We start from the raw sequence: 20,503 nt of genomic DNA, 5'->3' as shown, positions 1-20,503 counted from the left end.
AAGTTCACCATGAGTCACTTCTCTAGCTTTAAGTGGCTCCTTCCAATTGGTCCACTTTGATGAAAAAATTTGTCACGTCATATCTTCTTCATTTGAACTCCAATTTGAGCGATTCAAATTGTGTTGGAACCGCTATGTAATAGATACTTCAAAACACTCAAAATTGTTAATGAATAAAAACAAGTTTGTTATCATCAAAATATTAATTAATTAAAATTAATTAATTTAAGATTAAGGGCCTAAAAGCCAACAATCTTCCATTTTTTATGGTGATAAACTACTTAAGAAAAATGAAATTTAAAGTGATGTGTGATATAAAATATGAACTTGAAACACAATCAACACACAAACAAATTCAATTCACTTGAAAACAATAATTATTTCAATAATAACATATTTTCATTTTTCTTATTATCTCTCTTTTTTTAAATCAATCAAAAAAAGGACAATTAAGAAAAATAAACAAAGACATATGAAAGCTTCCTCAAAAAACACAAACACATTCATTGTATTTTTTTTCCCTATTGATATGTCTTCTAAAAAAAATATCACAAACGACATTTTAAATTCAAGAGACTTAAAAAAATAACAAAGCTCAAGCTAATTCTATTTAAATCCAATTTCACAAATTTCTCCCCGTTTTGAAATCAATTGAACACCCCCTCTTAATAAAGGACAAAAAGAAATTTAGCACAACATTCAAATTGAGGACAGAAGTATCAAATAAGATATCATAACATATTTTTAATTCTCTAAATAATTACTTTCCCTAAAAGGATAAACAATATGCATAAAAGGGACACACAACAATAAAATAGTATAGAGAATCAATATAACCAAATATATCAAATTTACATATAAATTAAGAGAAAAGCTCCCCTAAAAATATCCATTCTCCTTCTAAAAGAAATTAATAAATTCTAAGGAGATAAAATCATTCAAGTAATTCATGCAAGTGATTTATCAAAATACCAAAAAATATAAAATAAATACCAATTGTTGAAAATCAAATAATGATACCAAATAAAAGCAAAGTCACATTAGCAAATCAATATTATCAAACAAGTGTAAGTATGGTAGCATAACAAATATATTTATATTAATTTTGAACAAAATGCTAACGGGGATCAAGAAAATAAATCAATTCAAATACTCCCCTTTTGAAAAGGAATTCAACAACCCTTCCAAACAACATACTCAAAATTAATTTTCATAGAGATAATAAGAGAATATTTATCTCAAATAAATGCTACCAAATATGCAATTTTCTTTGTTGGATTCAAGCAAATTTTTTAGTTGCTTCAGTTTGAATTAATTTCTCATTTGAAATCTAAGCAACAATTTCTTTTTGAATCACACCTACAAACAAAGCTCAATCAAAGGATTTTGATACTCATTTCTTGGGTCCTTCATTGTTAGTAAGCAAGGATTTCGGAACCCATTTTAAATTATTTCCAAAATTACTAGCATTTACTTTTGACAAATAACAAATATTGAATTTATGACCAATTTTACTACATGAATAGTAAGTAAAATTAAGTAAAAATTTCTTTTTAACTAATTGATTTTTCACAATCTTTTTCTCAAAAATATTCTTTTTAGGAGTATTTTTCAATTTGAAACAATTTAGTCTAATATGACCTTTAACTCCACAATAATGATATGTAGGCACAAATTTTGGTTTTTCATGAACATTTCTAGTATTTACAAGTCGAGACACAAATTTAGAACTACGCATACATTTAGATTTTTCATGAATATATTTAGGTACAAATTTCACATTACGAGCACATTTTGGTTTAGCATGATTTTGTTTATGCACAAAATTTGAATTTCCATTGATTTGTCTAATATTTTAATGCTTTGGCACAAATTAGACTCAACAAAATTAAGTACATTAGATAAAACATCTTTAGACATAATAGGGATGGCTTTAACTAAAGTAGTCTTGGAAGTAGATGATGAATTTTCATTCATATACTCTTATCCCTTTTAGTCGTTAAAAGGTATACCTAAATCAATAATTTTATCCAATTTTTATGTACCTATAGACAATTTCTTTATAAACTCTTTTGCAACTTCAAGCTCTTTATTAGCAAACAACTCTTTCTCTTTAAGCATATGCAAAAAATTATTTTTCGTATCAATATCACATTCAAGAAATTTAATCTTGTGAACAAGAGAAAATTTGTCTTTCTTCTAAAGAAGTATTGCTAGTTTCCAAATCAATAATTTTATTTTTCAAACTAGCAATTTCATCATTTAATTCCAAAGAGAAAGATTCCAATTTCTCATTTTTATTTCTCAAATCATTCAATTCAATTTTCAATTCACATGACAAAGATTTGAGCTCATCATTCTTTTTTTCAAGAAAAGTAATTTTATCATTCAAGTCAATTTTCTCATCACAACAAGAATTATGCAACAATGTGTTACTAGCTCTAGTCTTTAAACAAGAATTTTCATTTATCAAAGATTTATTCTCAATAGATAATGCCTTGAACTTCTTTGAGAATTCCAAATGTTTAGCGCTAATTTTTTCTAAATCAAGTTGAATGTATTCAAAAGCATCATAGAACTCATCCAGAAATGGATTTATGAATTACCTCATTTTCATCGCTCTTATCTCTAGAATCATTATCCGAATGAGCCATCAAACATGAAGAGAATTGAACACCTTTTCCCTTTTTCTCTTTATGAAATCTTTCTTGATTTTAAGAATTATAATTCTGCTTCACATCAAATAAATCATAGTAGTACAAGGAGAATTTTCTACACTATACATATTATCAAGAAAATTTCAAATGTCATATGCATAATCAAAATGTAAAAGTGTATCACATATTTTTCTATCTAATGTACAATATATGATATTTATAGCTTTGACATTAAAAGTAAGCAACTCATTATTCAATTGCAATTTTGACAAATCATACTCACAAACATATACAATGTTAAAATTCATAGCAAGTATAAAAGTTTTCAAGTGTTCTATTTGTTTTGGGTAAATATTTACTTAGGTATATTCTGACTAATAAATACAACCTAAGTCTAAGTGTTTATCTAAGTATAACATTTATATTTAGATTTAACCAACGATGTCTAAGTGATAAACCAATTTATTACCTCACATCGTTCACGCATGCTCATAAAATCAGGTTAACAACACTCAAGAACCGGCTAAAATCTCCAGGTAACAGGTGTGTTTCGTAAACCGTCAACTTAAGTACTTCCAACTTTAAACAAGATTTAGCCCGGGTGAGTTTGTAACCAAAGTTTTACAAGATAACGACCTATTTTAACTATTTAAAACAAGTTGTCATCTGTTAACCCTAGGTGAGCATGCATGTTATCTTTGTTATAAATTTTTAAAAGTCTAATTGATTTTATAACTTGTATAACTTAGACATTCATTGACAACATACATCATGCATTTCATATTTTAATATAACAAATTATATTAAAACCAAATTATATTATAACATTTATAACATGCAACATACATTTCATATATTAATATAACAACTTATATTAATACTCATGAAATTCTAAGCATGCAAACCATATTATAACACTTATAACATACTTTTTAATGCATGCAATATGTTATCCTATGATGGGGTTTTAAATCTACATGACATACATTATGTACAATCAAGATTAATATAATTAATACATACATTTATAATGCATAATGCTTAATTAATAAAACACACTAAAGTTGTCCAATTTTGGCATCTTTGACAAACAAACAACTAAATTATTACAATAATAATTCAGAAACAGCTACGAACCACTCTCGAACACTTCGAACCGGCCTGAACCAGCTTAAAAAAAATCTTGAACTAGACCTTCAAAGCTTGAAAATCGAGCTAAATCGACTGAAAAAACTGAACTGGTCCAAACCGTTTTGCACAGTCCAAAAATGGAATTCATCCTTCCCCGAAGCCCTAAAGTCTCATGTCTTGTAGTTTGTAAATACAGTTTTATACGAACTCTTGTGATGTATAATATATGATATTTACTTCACTACTTATCTTGTGAACAGGTCAGAAATATGGCCCATGTATAAGCTAGTATCTACCTTTTGTGAACAAGTATAATTGCTTTTGTTTAAAAGGATTTTGTTCTTTATTAAATGATTCCAAATAGTTCTCTAAACTTCTCAAGTCAATTAATAGATTTCAAACTTGTAAAATAACTGTTTTTGTTTAAAAAGAATTTTTTTCTTCATCAAATGATTCCAAATAGCTATCTAAACTTTCCAAAACTACTAATAGAAACTGAACTTATAAAATAGTTGCTTTTGTTTAAAAGGAATTTTGGAAGGAAAGATCTAAAACTAAAACCTAGACCATAATTCATGATTATAAAAAATATGTCTATTTAATAAAAATTCAATCAAAATTTTATTCAAACAAACCATTTGTAGAATTATAGTATAAAAAAGTTCCAAAACAAATAAGTAGATGATTTGAACGGATTCTTTTATATCAACTTTTAGAGTTAGAAAAACTATGCCAGATACCCCTAACATCCTATATCAACTCTGCACCTCAAGTACATGTATATGAAATCAGACAAAACGACTCTACACCTCAAACACAGACATATGAACTCAGACAAAACAACTATGCACCCCAATCACAGACATATGAACTTTAGGCATCCTATATCAACTCTACACCCCAAACAACCCCTTAATTTCAAGTATGTTGCTTCTTTTCTTGATAATTCTTCCATTTATTTTTCCAAAGGGATATCAACATAAAGTTTTTTCTTCCATTTATTTTCTCAAAGGGATATCAACATGACGTTTTGCAACTTCAAGAAATCATTATACTCCTACATACTCAATTGATAACTTGTTCCTAATCTTAATCCACTCTTTATCCATTCTTAATAATATATGTGATAAGTTGAACCTGTATGATTTAGACAATTAGTTATATTAGAACACATTGTTTCAATTTCTAACTTTTAATTTAATTTAATTTCTTTCTTGTTCATGTTTCTTTTTCAGGTGAATTTCTCCATTCATCCTTCAAAATAAAGTTTTCCTTTGGATTGACAATCTCTTGTAATCCAATCAAGCACTCTATCGAAAGACACTATCTCCGAACGCCTTAATTTTAGATTATCAAATCGACAATAGTAATAACATCAAACAAACAAAACTTGAAAACAGAGAAAACGTAATTCAACATATACTTGAGTTATATTTAGGTTATATTTAGGTAATTAAGTTATGTATCTGAAAAAATAAACAAAATATACATGAATATGAAATTATATCAATTATTTAGTTCATGAAAGTGTCTAAGAGTTCTTGTCATTGTCATGGTGAAAGTGTTATAAATAGTTTGGATGGACAAGTTAAGTTTTTTCTAAGGCAATCAAACGGTAAATTAGAGTATTTTTCTTGGATATTCTTTTGCAATGATTAGAAAGCCTTTTTTGCCGTACTTTCTCCATTGATACCCATCTTCTAGATGATCAACTTCACTCTCTGTCATGAATGGCTTCCTTCTCTTCCTTCTCCTTCCTTTTTTTCACTTTCAATCTTTTTATATTTTCATTCCAACACAACCAACTCATTAATTTTAATGATTCCCACTTTAACTTAATTCAATTTTACCATTAATTCAATCACAAAATTATAACTCAAAAACAAAAGTATAGGGTTCAACACAATTATTTAACATTAACCCAATTCTTAAATGGTTAAGACATTATACTCTCAATTTCAAATCTCAAAGGTTTGTGGTAGAACTCAAACATTACATAGCACAAAATAAAATTATTGAAAAAGAAAAAGTCATAAATGCAAAGACAAAGACAAAGGGTTAGGTGGATGACTTGAACAAGTTTCCCTTTTTCTTATTAATAAAATAAAGTTTTATATATTTAAAATTAAAAAAAAAAACCCATTTCCAGGACAGATCTGATGAAAACAATAATGGAGAAAATGAAAAAAAAAAAAAAAATGCTTTGTACTTGATGGCAACTGGACGACGGGTGGGTTTTAAACGAATGAAGAAACTGTGGGCAATGTTCGGACGGCGACTGGAAGAAGAAGGGGGAAAAACTAAATGTTTAGCGAAAAATGAAAAAGAAACAAAAAAAATGGAGAAAACAGGAAAAAAACGCTTCGTACCTGGTGCTAGACGGACGAATGGTGAGAATCCTCACACCGGACGACATGTGGGTTTTAAACGAACGAAGAAAATGTGGGCGATATTCGGACGACGACTGGAAGAAGAAAGTATGAAGAGAAGAAAAAATGGAAGAAAGAAAAAGGAAGAAACTGTGGGCAGCGGGTAGGTTTTAAATGAACATTTCCCGACGATTTATATTTCACCATATTTATATTTCATCACTTTTCATATTTATATTTCACCATCTCCGACGATTTTGTAAACGTCAGGCTAAATAAGGTTGTTCCGACGACATTCCTCCAATTATCCGGATAAGATAAAATGTAATTTGTGATTTTTTTAAAAAAATTAAGTCACTCCCGACGTTCCAATAACAGTCAAGATAACTCAACATTATCCCGATAGTATGTAAAAAAACCGTCAGGATAAGTTAAATTTTTTTTTTATCACTTTTTATATTTATATTTCACCACCTCTCGACGGTCCTGAATATCTTTTAATGTTGGTGCTTTTGTTCCAATTTTAGGTACATTTATCATTTATCATCATGAAAGGTGAAGCTATTACTTCTTGATCATTATTATTTTGAAATTTAATTTCTTCTAAGGGGGATCTGGAGAAGCTATGCATCTTTTAGGATTTGGGATGTGGAGAAGCTATGCATCTTTTAGGATTGTGTTTGCAATTTTTTTTTTTAAATTAAGTCACTCCCCACGATCAAATAACCAGCGGGATAACTCAACATTATCCAGGCGGTTGTTTACATGCCGTCAGGATAAGTTTAAATTTTTTTATCACTTTTTTATTCATGTAGTTTATGTCGATGGTGAAAGAAAAAGGCGTCGAGATAGGCGATTTATCCAATGCTAGTGAATTTTTCGTCGGGATATTTTTTTCTTCCGACACCACTAATTACCGTTAGGGAAAATGAGCTCTCCTGACGTTTTTTCTTTCGTCGAAAAAAACCAAAATTCTTGTAGTGACAAATGTCATACCTTAACAAAAGGTCTCTATCAGGTTACATTTTTAGTTTGTATGGTAATATGGTAAGTTGAAAAATTACTCTACAAGCAGTTGTTGTGTTGTGTGGTTGAAGTGTGTTGTTGGTGAGTTGTTGTCGCAGGAATTTATTCTTATTCATCCGAGGTGATAGCCAGAATGTTATTCATCTTGCCAAGAATCCATCTCATCGTGAATAGTCTAAGCATATTGATGTTAAATTTCATTCTTTTTCGAGAAGTTATTGTTCAGAAAGATGTTGAACGGGTCAAAGTTTATACATAATAGAATCTGTCAGATGTGTTAACCAAAAATTCTTTTCTTGCCGCTCATAGGTTTAAATACATAATCGATAAAATTTTACTCGATTTATATGATGTAATTTTATATTTAAATCATTAAAAATCCATATTAAATAGTTTGTTTATTTTGGTTCTCTAATATTTAATTTTAATTAGTTTATAATTCACGCCATTTTAATTGGTATAAAATTTGGTTATCTCTAATATTAGATTCTAATTAATTTATAATTCACATGAATTTTAATTGGTTTAAAATTTGTTATTTTATTTTATAATTCATGTAAATTTAATTTGGTTCAAAATTTTATTATTCAAATATTTGATTTAAAATCCAAATTTTATCATTAAAAGATAAAAGAAAATTTATCTTTCATGTAGATTAAAAAAAGATTTATCATTTAAATAGATTTTATTGGTTTCAAATTTGGTTTGGAAAGAAAAGTAATAAAAAATTATTTAGATTTAGTAAATTAGGTTATCCATTTATAATCAAATTATTATCAAATATAGGACTCTTATTTAAACTTATATATTTACATTTTTTTTTTCAATATTATGAAACACGTGCATCACACGTAGTTCCAACTATTTTTTTTAATGAATTGAGTTGATAATATGACATATTGTATTTCTATTTTTTTTTTATCTTTATTTAATAAAATTATGCATTTTAAAATTTAAAATTCAAAAATTGGATACAAATGAAAACATACAAAAAATATTGTTTTTAGAATTTGCACTGAATGAATTATAGAATTCGAAAACAGTTTCTAAAAATATAATCCAAGTTGTGCAGAACACATGTTTGTTGAATTTAGTGAATCTAAAAACATAAAACATGATCAAGATTCTCTACCAAACATGGCCTGAGCTTCCTTAAAAATTCGTCGAAATGATAAATAGTCAAATACAAAAAGTATTTAGCTATTAACACACATTCAACTGCTAACGTATAACCTTGTTAAAATGTATATAAAAAGTCTTAGCATCCTTGGGTAATTTTATTAGCTTCTTTCTTCTTGTCATGGTCTATACACCTTAATTGGAGGAGCAAATTTTGCTTTATTTTTGTTTCTATTTCTGTTTTTGTTTTTTCAAAAAAAAGAAAGAAGGTTAAACAGTCAACAAGCAAAAAAAAAAAATTTGAAGAGAGGGAGTTTTAAGGGAAGCTTAATTTTCAAAACTCACCAGATATGCTTTAACTTGAATTTTATTATTATTATTATTATTTTGTTAAGTATCCTGACGACTACACGGATAAATGAGAAAGAGAGTATCGATATGAAAAAAAAATATGCGAGTATCTATATAATTTATTTTAAAATCGATTTTCGAACTCAGGATAATTTCAAAAGATTGAACACTGTACTAACACAAGGAGCAATTTTAATTTTTTTTAAGGTTAAAGATATTAATGCAACTTTTAAAAATTCAATGATACTATTAAAATGTTTGTTTTTTTTAAAAAAAAAAAACTATTTTTGAAATGAGGTATTAACGTTCTAGTTCATGTACTGACAACAAGAATTTTTTTTTTAGAGTTTATATGACTATTATTGAAACTTTTGAAAGTTTAAAGATATTTTTTAAACAAATATTAATAATTTTCCAAAATTAGGTATTTTTTTAAAGTTGGAAAGAAATTTTTTAATGTACCAGGATATTTTTGAAACAAATACAAAGTTTAGACGATTTGATTTATGGTTTTTTGTTTTTGAAAATTAAGTCTCACTATTCTTACCTCCAAATTTCTTTCTTTATTATTTATTTTTTAGTAATGATTTAAAAAAACAAGCTAAATTTTGAAAATAAAAGAAATAAATTTTAAAATTTTGTTTCTATTTTTGAAATTTAGCTAAAAATTCTGTTATTATAATTAACAAAGATGCGATGAAATTTTTAAAAACATAAAACAAAGGGATTTTCCTTTTTTGTTCTTTTAAACAAAAGAGAGACTAGAAGTCTTGGCTTCTCCAAAGTCTACACGACTCTTACTCTCTCCTTATAAGCCTGCTGGGGGAGGAACCCATTGATCGGATAAAAATGGCGCTGGTACCCGGAAACTCCACAAAGCAATATCAGTTATCCCAAGTCCATCCAAACCATTCTCTAATGCATCATTCCGACGACCGTGATTACACCTGCCACGGCTGCAAGACCTCCGGCACCGGCCCCCGATACCGATGCCACGCCTGCAACGTCGACGTCCATACATACTGCTCCGATTCCCCCCAGGAATTATCCTCCTTCCTCCACCACCATCGCCTCACTCTGGTTCCCCGTATGGACCATCGGTGCTGCGATATCTGCCGTGAATCTATCGACGGCATGCTTTACCGCTGCAACCGCTGCGACTTCGACGTCCACCCACTTTGTACTCAATTCCCTGAGCAGGTCCGCCACGTCATCGACGACCATCATAAGCTGACCCTCCGCAAGCTCTCCTCTGGGCGATGTTCTGTTTGCGAAATTGATTGTTCTTCTCTCTGGGTCTACGGCTGCAATGTTTGTGGAGTCAATATTCACCCCAAATGCCTGCTTAAGCCATACGGTTCGCCGACGAAATCTCGCAGTATACCTTACGCGCACGCGCCGCCGTGGGCGGCGGCGCATCAACCCAATGGTTATTATGTGAATCCAAATGGTTATGGTGGTGGCCATTTTTCTCACGGCGGAGTTCCGGCTCCTTGGGGATTTCCGAATCATCATTTTAATTATCCTCCTGGAGCTAATTATGGTGGACGTCCACCGTCGCCGTCAACTTGGGGATCAATATTTGGGGGTGGAATGTTTGCTCTGGTTCAAAATTTGACCGCAGGTGCTATTATTGAGTTTATTTTCGGTTCTGTTGGTGCTTAGTTCTTCTTGCAATGGTGTTTTATTGTTCATCATCTTCTTAAATTGAGAATTTTTCCTTTCCATTATGTTCTATTTAGCTGTGTCATTGGCTTATTGCTAAATTGCTGGTTTGGTACTGATAATTTTAAATTTTAAAAAAAAAAAAAAGAGAAAAAATGTAAGCAATAATTGCATTTATTATTGTACTGAAAATGCCCAGAAATAAGTCTGCCATGGTTGTACTGAAAAGGAACCACCATATGTTGCAAACTTGTGAGAAACAACACTATAAATATGTCTTTGAACCCTACATTAGTATTAATGTCTTGATTTGACACACAGTAAGAAGATTTTCCAAAAAATATTTGATTATGGCCGAAAATAGTTCATTATATTAAATACTTACAAATTTAGAAAACTTAATATGGGATTAAACAGTAATTGAGTTCTTACCTTCAATTTAAATAAAAACAACCTTTTTAGATTGGGTGAGTACTATCAAAATGTTCATTAAATATCTCAAATATAACTGACATTTAATTTGTTACTCCCACATGACAAGACTAATTAATTTAAGTTCAACAAAAATAACTTAACCATAATAATAATAATAACAATACTAATTAAAACCACGTCAAATTTGTATGCATCTTCTTGCAACTTGCAAGTCAACTAGCAAAGTCTTTTAATTTCCAAGAAATAACATAAAAGAAAAAAAAATATTAAATAAAAAACGCGTAATTCTCCGGCTATAATATCTCTTTAAACTCATCTCTGAAACCCCAACAACCACCATGGCTCCGGTACCGAAGACCACCAAATTCCATTTCACTCATCCAAACCACCCTTTGCAATTGCACTCCGACGACCACCATGGTTACATTTGCGACGGTTGTAAAACCTCCGGTTCCGGTACCCGGTTCCGATGCCATTCCTGCAATTTCGATCTCCATGAATACTGCGCCAATTGCCCGGAGAAACTCATCTCCTCCTCCATCCACCACCATCCCCTCACTCTCCTCCTCCGTAAGCCCGATGGCACTCGCCTCAACGACCGAATTTGCGACATTTGCCAGGACTCCGTCGACGGGCTGTTCTACTGGTGCAAAGACTGCGATTTCAACGCCCACCCATTTTGCACCCAGCTCCCTAAAAGCCTCCGCCATGTAATTGACAGCCAACATTTTCTGAACCTCCAAAAGCTGCCATCCGGTGGCTGCGCCGTTTGTAAAAAGGATTGTTCTTCTCTTTGGGTGTACGGATGTGAGATTTGTAGAGTTAATATTCATCTCGAGTGTCTGTTGGAGCCGTGTGAGTCGCCGCCGAGTCAACGGCCGAGTGGGGGAGGGAGAGGGACGACTACTTTTCGTGGAGTGCCGCCGCCGTGGGGAAGTTGGCCACCTCCGTTTCCCAGCGGTGGGTTTCAGTGGAATGGTGGGTATAATTCTGGTGGGCAATTTGGTAATAATTACGGTAATTTTGGTATGGGAGGGTATTATGGGAATTATGGCTACGCCGCCCCTTACGTCGTTCCCGATTACCCTTCTGTGTATCACAATTATGGAGCGCCGCCGGCATCGTCCGAAAGTGGGGGAAAGCTTGGGAAGTCAATGTTTGCGCTCGTCGGTAGACTGACCGTTGGTGTGATGTCTAGTGTTATTTTTGGGTTTCCCATCGGCCTCTAATCGGATCTCATTTTCAAAATTAATAGGAATCAAAGATGGTTATATTTGTGTACGGAATAGTATGTCTGGAAATTATAACTATGTTTAGTTGAATGTTATTTTTATTTAAATTGTGTGATCACTTTTAAAATTTTGTGCAATTATAAAGCATAAAACTAATAAAAAAACTTGTCTTAATTAATTTTAAATAATTAATTTGTGCAGTTTTATTTTTATTATGTAATTATTAACAACAACCTTAAGCAGTTACACTATATTTTATTCCAAAAATCAAATATAACCAATATCAAAGTATAAATACTAACATACACAAAATAACCATTTAGAAAATAATTTTGTTTATCAGTCAATCCAAAATGCCATGATTTAATTTTTGTATATATTAACAGAAGATCAAATGTACGTGTTAAACAAATATTATTCTTATCTTTATTTATAAAACATAATATTTAACAGATCACTACTCATCCAATACAAGAAAAGAAAAGGTAGGGGAAAATGCAATCAATACAAACTCATACTTCATAACTCTATGTTAAACAAATCAATACTCTAAACACATACTTCATAAACTAAAATTAAAATATTGTATACCTCAAATATAGATAATTCAACTCTAAAAACTATTATATACAACACTACTTCTTAATTTTCCTTGAAATTGTAATTTTGTGTCTAATTTAAAAAAGAAAGAAGAACTATATATATATATATATGTGGTGATTTGACGACTAGAAAAGAAAAGGGAGGAAAGTGAGGAAAATGGAATGGAGAGTAAGGAAAAGAAGTAAAAACCCACACTTCTTGGCAGGTATGTAATTCCTTCACTTTTGTTGATAAAAGATGTCTGAAAAATGTCTTTTCCAAGATAAATAAAGAAATCTCACAAACCAAACATGACTTTGTAAACTCATTCCCATTCTCACCCTCTTTTTCCTCCAACCAAACGGCCCATAGCATGTAGATCTTGAGTGTAATTTCTGTTTGTTCTTTGGCTTTTAAATGTTACACCTTTGATCTTTAATTTGTTTTAATTTAATATCTAAGTTTCAAAGTGTTATAATTTTATCTTTGAGATTTTAGTTTTGTTTCAATTTGGTCCCTATATTTCAACCTCTTACATTTTTAAAATCAAAATTTCATTAAATATTCACTTTCAATCATTGACATCAATTTCTATCAATTAATTAAAATTAATTATGAAGTAAAATTTTGAATTTAATTTTAAAAGTGATAAAAATAGTGAAACTTAATTAATTATAATTCTTTTATGACTCTTAATTTATTAACATAAATTAATTCTAAAAATGAAAAATGAATATTTAGTGAACAATCAAGGTTAAAAGTGTAAATTTTAAATATAGGGACCAAATTGAAGTAAAACTCAAATGTCAAGGATAAAATTGTAACATTTTGAAATTTATGGACTAAATTGAAACCAAACTCAAAAGTTAAGGACTAAATGTGTTACATTTTGAAATCTAAAGACTAAATAGGAAGTAGGCTCAAAACCTAGGGATCAAAGAGATATTTTTTCCTTCATTTTTCTTTTGTTGGATAAGAATTGAAACTCTGATGTCTAGAGTAGAAAATCCTCTCAATTTGTGTTAAGTAAAGTTTTGTTCTATTTTAATTATTTCTTGTTGTTAAAGTGTTATATAATTTAATTTATTACAAATAGCAAATTATAACAATTAAAATCTTTAATTAATAATTGAATCTATTTAAATTCTAAATTTTTATAAATGTATCAATCTACGTCCTCTTCTAAACTTCGTTTGACCAATGAAAATTTATGATTTTGAGTCAATTAAACTCCTAAATTTTCATTAGTCAATCAATTTAGATATCTTATTATAATTACTTTTTAAAATCATCAATGCATTAGTGTGTAGAAGATATCTGAAAAACAAATATGGCTGTATTTGATTATGCATGAGAAATTCTATAAGAATTTTATGAAAAAAATATGTACGTATTTAATTTAATTGTATGATAATCCTATATAATTTTAATAGATTAATTAATGAAATAATAAATATCATTCAATATATCTATAAAATTAATTAATTGAGAATCCTTAATGATGTAGTAATTTTTAATTGAAATTAAATAATTGTTATATTTAAATAATGTCTTATTAATTATAATCTAATATCATTTTTGTAATTAATTAAGTTCAACATTAATAATTATAAATATAATTATAATTAAATAATATAAGAAAGTATATTTTATTAAACAACATATAATATAAAAAGGTAAAAAAAGATAAATATATTGTTAATAAGGAATGAAATAACAAAAACTAATCACAAATAACTAACTGATTATAAATAATCCATAATTATTATATATTCATAATAAAGAATAAAATTAAAATTATCTCAATAAATAGTTTTTTTATTATAAAAAACAATAAGTAATTCATTACTATTATTGAAAAATGAATTTTTGTATGGACTAAATTTAACATTCTAATTTACTATTTCAATGTATTTGAGATATTATAAGCTAATTAATTAATAATTTGTATAAATAAATAATTGCATTCATTTAATAAATTTTTACTGTTAAAAATAAGTTCAGTAAGTATTCTACTATATTATTATTTATTTATTAAAACAAATATTTATATTAATTTTGTTAAATTAATATTAATTAATAATTAACTATATTCAAAAGGAGATTATATATAAAATGAAAAGTAGGGTGGAGAAGAGAAGGAAAAGAGAAAACCACTGAAAACTCTTGTTCGTGGCAAATAAGGATGTCGGGAACGATTTATTACTAGACAAAGTGTTGAAAACTGTAAAACAAATATAGGTTTTGGATACATATATCAATTTTCATAAAAAAAAAAAAAAAAACCCCTTCGAATCAAATGACACCTAAACTAATTATTATAAGTATAAATTGATTTTTTGTTCTTAAATTTATCATAACTCGACTACTCAAAAGTTATTAATTTGTGGTCTGTTATCGGGCGTGGAATTGAAACCCGTGGCCGTGGGATGGATATGAAATAGAAGTTACAAAATCAAGTTGGTCACATCTTTTGTCTCATCTTTTGTCTCAAAAAAATTCGATGATCTGAAAAAATCGATCAATCCAATCCAATCCGTGCGGTTTGGGTTATGTTATCTATTCATTTGGGTTGGATTGGGTTTATATAAATGAATTTTTTATAGATTGGATTGGTTCATGGATTCACCTGATATAACCCAAACCAACCTGAACCAACCCGAATATATTATTAACTTTAAAATATTTTTTTTGTTACTTATAATACAATTATTTTTATATATATTGATTTTTTTTATTTAATTCAAATATTTTTTGAATAATTTATTCTTCAACAATTCTTAAAAGTAGTTTTTTTTGCACTTTAGGAAGAAAATTTTAACTCTATAAATTGAAATTAAGTTGTTAATCTTAATTCAATATATTAAAATAATTAAATTAGATCTTCACATATTTACGTTTTGTTTCTTTTTAGAACAACATATTAAATAAATGACCCGATTAACCCGAACCAACCCAACCCAAATATTTCATAGTTGGGTTGTACTGAGATAGTAGTCTTGAAGCATTTATGAAAGTTGAGGGGTTATATTGAACCTTTTGAAAATATAGGGGTATTTTTGAAACAAAGAGAAAAGTTCAAGGATATTTGTTATAATTTTGTTTTAAAAAAATTAATTACTAATTTGAATATAATATAGGGGTTAAGGTTGTATTTGAAATACCTTTCAAGTGATTAATTAAAAAATAAATCATTTTGAAAAAAATTCAAGTGTTTGGTAACCACACAAAATGAATTTTGAAAACATGAGCTTATAAAATCAGTTGATTTAGGATAAAAAATGAAACCAACTTTTAGAAAAGTGAACTTTGAGTGTTTAAAAAGTTTTATACGAAAATTCTACCAACATTACTGACAAACTCCAACTACAACCTTTGGTCATTGTCAGAGATGCGTAATTAGTTATATATTTATTTAAGGTTTTGGAATTTGCTCCTTAGGCTATTTTGGTGATGTGTCTTAGAATATGTCACTACAAGAATATAGTAGTTTCCCGACACCCAACATCATCGAGATATAGCTTAAAATACCCGTATGGTTTGGGTTGAGTTATCAATTCATTTGGATTGGTGTTCTAATTCTCCCGGAGTCTCGTTGTTTTGTAAAGATACACATTGTTCAATGAATAAAATAAGTGTTATTTAATTCTAGCATTTACTCATATCCAATAAACAAACCTCCTTGATTATCTTATGTGAACTTAAGTATGTATATGTGATATACAAGTGAATCATGCCTTAAGTGATAACCTAAATAGGTCTGTATTATAAAGATTAAGGTAGGATACCTGATCCTGGTGACACTACGAATACGGTCCGCTTTGTAGAAGTTTGCAAGTGTTGTAAACTACTACAGATGGTTGATCCTGACCGTTCATGTGGAGACGTGCGAGTGGGGGTGTTCTATTCAAAGAGTTTGTATAAGACCTGGACTACGAGATGACTAGACTCTGTATATAGCGCCGTTGATACTAGAGACTTACATCTCAACTAAATGACCATAGGTGACACGACCTCAATCCTGAGAATTTTGGGAACTCCTGCCTTTGAAGGCGGCCCGGCCAAATTGTCAACTCAACATGCCTATCTTTTTGGGGACTTGTCTGATCTGGGAGCTAGGAACTCAATCCACAAGATGGAATGCACTTCTTTCCCGAAGTAGGGATAAGTACAAAGATTGCTCCCTTAAGGACTAATTCCGGGGCTTGAACATAGTGACCACAACTTCTTTTTGGAAGAGAAGACTCAGTCATAGTAGAACTATGACTTATGTTCATTAGAGGGATCGGTGGTACTTAAGGAGACAGATGTAACTATAGGGGCATAACGGTTATTGGCCCAGCTGTACTTACAAGCGATCTGTGAAGGGTTGTCGCACCGCTGATTGGTTAAGATGGACACATAATATATATGTGGTAAGGAGAATTCAGTTGTTGGTCTTTAGTGGAGTGCCTAATAGTTAACAGATGGTGGATTCCGTGACTAAAGAGTTTAATCAGTTATTCACATACCGTTGGAGCTTCGAGCTGCAGGTCCACGAGGTCCCCTTGGTAGCTCAATGGATTCAGTTGAGGATCAGTTCTTGGTATTGATTTGAAATGTTCAAATTGACAAGAGGTATTTTGATTATATATGATATAATCGGTATGATGTATAAGATACATCTAATGGAGGATTGATGTAAATGAGATTTACATTAAGTACCATGGAATAGAAAAAGAACTATGATTTATATGTTTCATGAGATGAAATATTAAAATTATAGGTTATAAATATAGTATGATAAGTTGGTTATCATTTATATTTATAATAATATTAATTATTGGATAATTAATTCTTTTTCTTTAATAACCAAGTGAGTGTGTGGTTATTGAATTCATGGTAACCGTGAGTTTAAAAGGAAAGTGGTTTTCCTATTTTTGAAAAGATGATTTACAAACTGGTGAAAAGTTTTTCATAAAAAGTTTTGAGTTTTCTCTCTCACAGAAAAGAAACTCACGAAGTCGTCAAGTAAATACGGATTTACTAAACGACGGCTAGACGAGCTAAATGATCGTACAATGGCGAGCTAAACGATCGTGCAGTATTTACTAAATGATCGCATAGTTTTGCTAGACGATTACTTGCCCAAAGTAAACGATCGTGTAGTTTCTGTAGGTGAAAGACCGAGCTAAATGATGAGCTAAACGATCGCATAACTTTTGCTAGACGATCGCTTAGCTTTATCTAAATGATTGGGCATCGACCTATACGATAGGTCTCGCCATCTCCCACTTTCCCAGTTGTGTACACGATCGATGTTTCCTTCTTCGTCTGTCTCATACCAAGTCCAAACAGAGTCCACTCTCTAGATTCTCACACCGAGAATACTAAGGTAGCCTTGTTGGTGGTGTCATACTCTATTCGACACTGTCGAGGTTCTGTGGAGGCCGTTCGTGTGGCTGAAGAGTTCGTGGCCGAGGCGGTCGTTGAGGACGAGTGCGAAGAGTTCGTGCTATGTTGCGGTCGTGTAGATCGAGCGTTCGAGGTTGCTATTGTTCGAGCTGTCGCGCAACAGAGCGTGGAGACGCATCTTCAAATGTGCGTAGAGTTTGCTCTCTATTCATTTGAGTTTTTCATGCTGTAATTTCTGTATAAATTGTATAACCGCTTGTTTGAAGTTGACTGTAAATGTTTTGTTCATTCATGATTGTGATTTGGAATTATCTTACTTCTGCTGCTCATGGAAATCTCGAATCCGATTTCCTTCACGTCTTCCCTATAATAAGAAGCGGTCCATTGGTTAGTATCATTAGTTCCCCTTTGAGCTTCACATAATACTTAACTTAACATTAGGGCATATCATCATCACAACATAATTGAGTTCATCACATCCTTTATATTTAGCTACTTTACCTTTGTCCTGTCTAAAGACTGGCTTCCCTCTCTATTGGGTGTTCTATGGTCGCGAGGACACCTTTCTATGCCTATACGTCAACCAACCTTCGTGTGCCTTATTTCATGCCTTTGTGCGTCTTCGCACTCCTAGACAAACCAGTTACTTGCTTACTCTTCATATGTAGTTGCCTCCTTATTCATCCACAACATTAATTCAGATTCAACCTTTTAAACCTCATTATTCTATTTCCAGCTATTAATTAACTAAATTTCCTTTTGATAAACGTACTCAAAACTTCCTAACTCATATACCTTAGAATTTGAGTATTAATTCCTTTTTGATTCAACTGGAAACTTCTCAGATCTCCTCAAACTTGCTGAGAAATCCTTCAGGACCTTTAGAGCCTCAACAAGCACAGTCATAGAAAGATTTGGTAAAACAGTCTCCTTATTTGCTAAGCCTATTTATACGTAGGCTTGTTGACCCATTAATCATTAGTTAACCTTTCCTAAGGCTACCACTTAGATCACTAACAAATTATTAAAATTGAAATCCTCAACTTATTTTCATCACATAGGGCTTGCGATCACTTGATCCCTTTCGTTGTTTATTGCATAACCGGGCCATCATCGCACTGTCTGTCCTGGAACATTCTTGGCAAGCCTTGCATAAATAATCAACCCTCATCCATTTCCATAACCTACTTCGTACTTGGCTATTATTTTGGCCACATGGTAATTATGAGTTGATCGCATACCACTATGTCTAGCTTCAACCGACGTCATACTCGACCCTTAACTTCCTTCACGACCTTCCCGAAACCACACAGTCACACTTAGATATAATTCCTTTTTCCTTAAACACTTGGTCACATGTCACCTGGAAGAGTTGGTCGCATGAACTGGCATGACTTGTCGCATACATTGACATGATTTCATTGCATGAACATCTTGTTTTCCCTCTAAGTGTTAATTCTTCTTCACTCACTCGAGAACCTTACATTTAACACTTTGAAATTTTCTTCTTTAACAACACTTACATTCTCATCATATTTTCACTTTACATACGATGCTATCATCCTAATCACTTACTTGTAAAGGCATTAAACACTTAATTAAGAGGATTTAAACATAATTATTTAGTAAAACAAACTTAGGGTTTGCATCCTAGTTGCCAAAACTAGAATCATTTGTGGAATTTGTAGATATGTGTGGATTGATGAGAATTTTGTGAGAAAAATAAAAAAAAAAAATCCATTTCATAATCTTAATTACATTTCAGTTTTAGTTCTTCTGTTATTTTATTTTATTTATTTATTATGTTTTCTTAGTTTTTTATATTCTAGTGGTACCTCGTTCCGCTCCCCAATTTTACAACAAAAATTAAATTTCTCAATAATTGGTTTAGATATGATTGAACTAGAATCATACAAAAAATCTCTCTCATTTAATTGATCATTTGTTGAAATACTGAATTTTCCTTATATTTAACAAAATTATTTTTTCATTTTTAGTTAAATGACTTTTCAACTAGAAAACCTAAATTTTAGGTTTAGTTTGATAACCATTTTATTTTTTAATTAAGTCTATGAACACTACTTCCACCTCCGAATTTCTTTCTTTATTATCTATTTTTCACCAATAGTTTAAAAAACTAAACCAAATTTTGAGAACTGAAATTTGGCTAAGAATTCAACCATTGTATTTAAGAAAGATGCAAATCATGGTAAGAAACGTAGATGAATAAACTTAATTAAAAAAACAAAATCAAATGGTTATCAAATAGATCCTCACTAATTTAATAATTCTAGAATCATTTTTGAAACCAAACATAATAATTCAAAATCAATTTAAAAAAAGTTCGGAATCAATTGAGTCTATATTTACGGTATGAAAATCTTTTTTTTTTCTTTCTTTCTTTCTAAAATTACTGATTCAATCACACTCTTCCATTGTGTCCCAATTATTGAAGTCCTATTTTTCGTCATTTTAAAAGGAGTTATCATCATTATGTTCAAACCTTTTTTTTCTTAACATGGAAGAAAGAAAAAGAAAATCC

At 30.4% G+C, this 20,503-nt stretch overlaps 2 protein-coding genes across 2 annotated transcripts; both read left to right on the top strand.

The window, feature by feature from the left end:
- The first annotated feature begins 9,365 nt into the window (after positions 1-9,365).
- Positions 9,366-10,390, top strand: LOC120074131 (protein VACUOLELESS GAMETOPHYTES-like). Its single transcript, XM_039027148.2, has one exon. The coding sequence runs from the start codon at positions 9,503-9,505 to the stop codon at positions 10,316-10,318; it is 816 nt and encodes a 271-aa protein (XP_038883076.1). The 5' UTR covers positions 9,366-9,502; the 3' UTR covers positions 10,319-10,390.
- A 504-nt stretch (positions 10,391-10,894) lies between these two features.
- LOC120074144 (protein VACUOLELESS GAMETOPHYTES-like) lies at positions 10,895-12,173 on the top strand. The gene has a single exon (XM_039027160.2). It carries the CDS (start codon positions 11,092-11,094, stop codon positions 11,980-11,982), a length of 891 nt encoding a protein of 296 aa, XP_038883088.1. The 5' UTR covers positions 10,895-11,091; the 3' UTR covers positions 11,983-12,173.
- Positions 12,174-20,503: the final 8,330 nt, after the last annotated feature.

This window comes from Benincasa hispida, chromosome 3 (assembly GCF_027475165.1).
Source record: "Benincasa hispida cultivar pf3 chromosome 3, pf3_genome.v1.1, whole genome shotgun sequence".
NCBI lineage: Eukaryota > Viridiplantae > Streptophyta > Magnoliopsida > Cucurbitales > Cucurbitaceae > Benincasa > Benincasa hispida.
The sequence above is the reverse complement of the archived record's forward strand: the minus strand, read 5'-3'. Positions and strand labels throughout refer to the sequence as shown.

What these genes read in the sequence shown, in the direction of transcription:
- LOC120074131 (XM_039027148.2), top strand. Translation starts at nt 9,503, where the DNA reads ATGGCGCTGGTACCCGGAAACTCCACAAAGCAATATCAGTTATCCCAA.
- LOC120074144 (XM_039027160.2), top strand. Translation starts at nt 11,092, where the DNA reads ATGGCTCCGGTACCGAAGACCACCAAATTCCATTTCACTCATCCAAAC.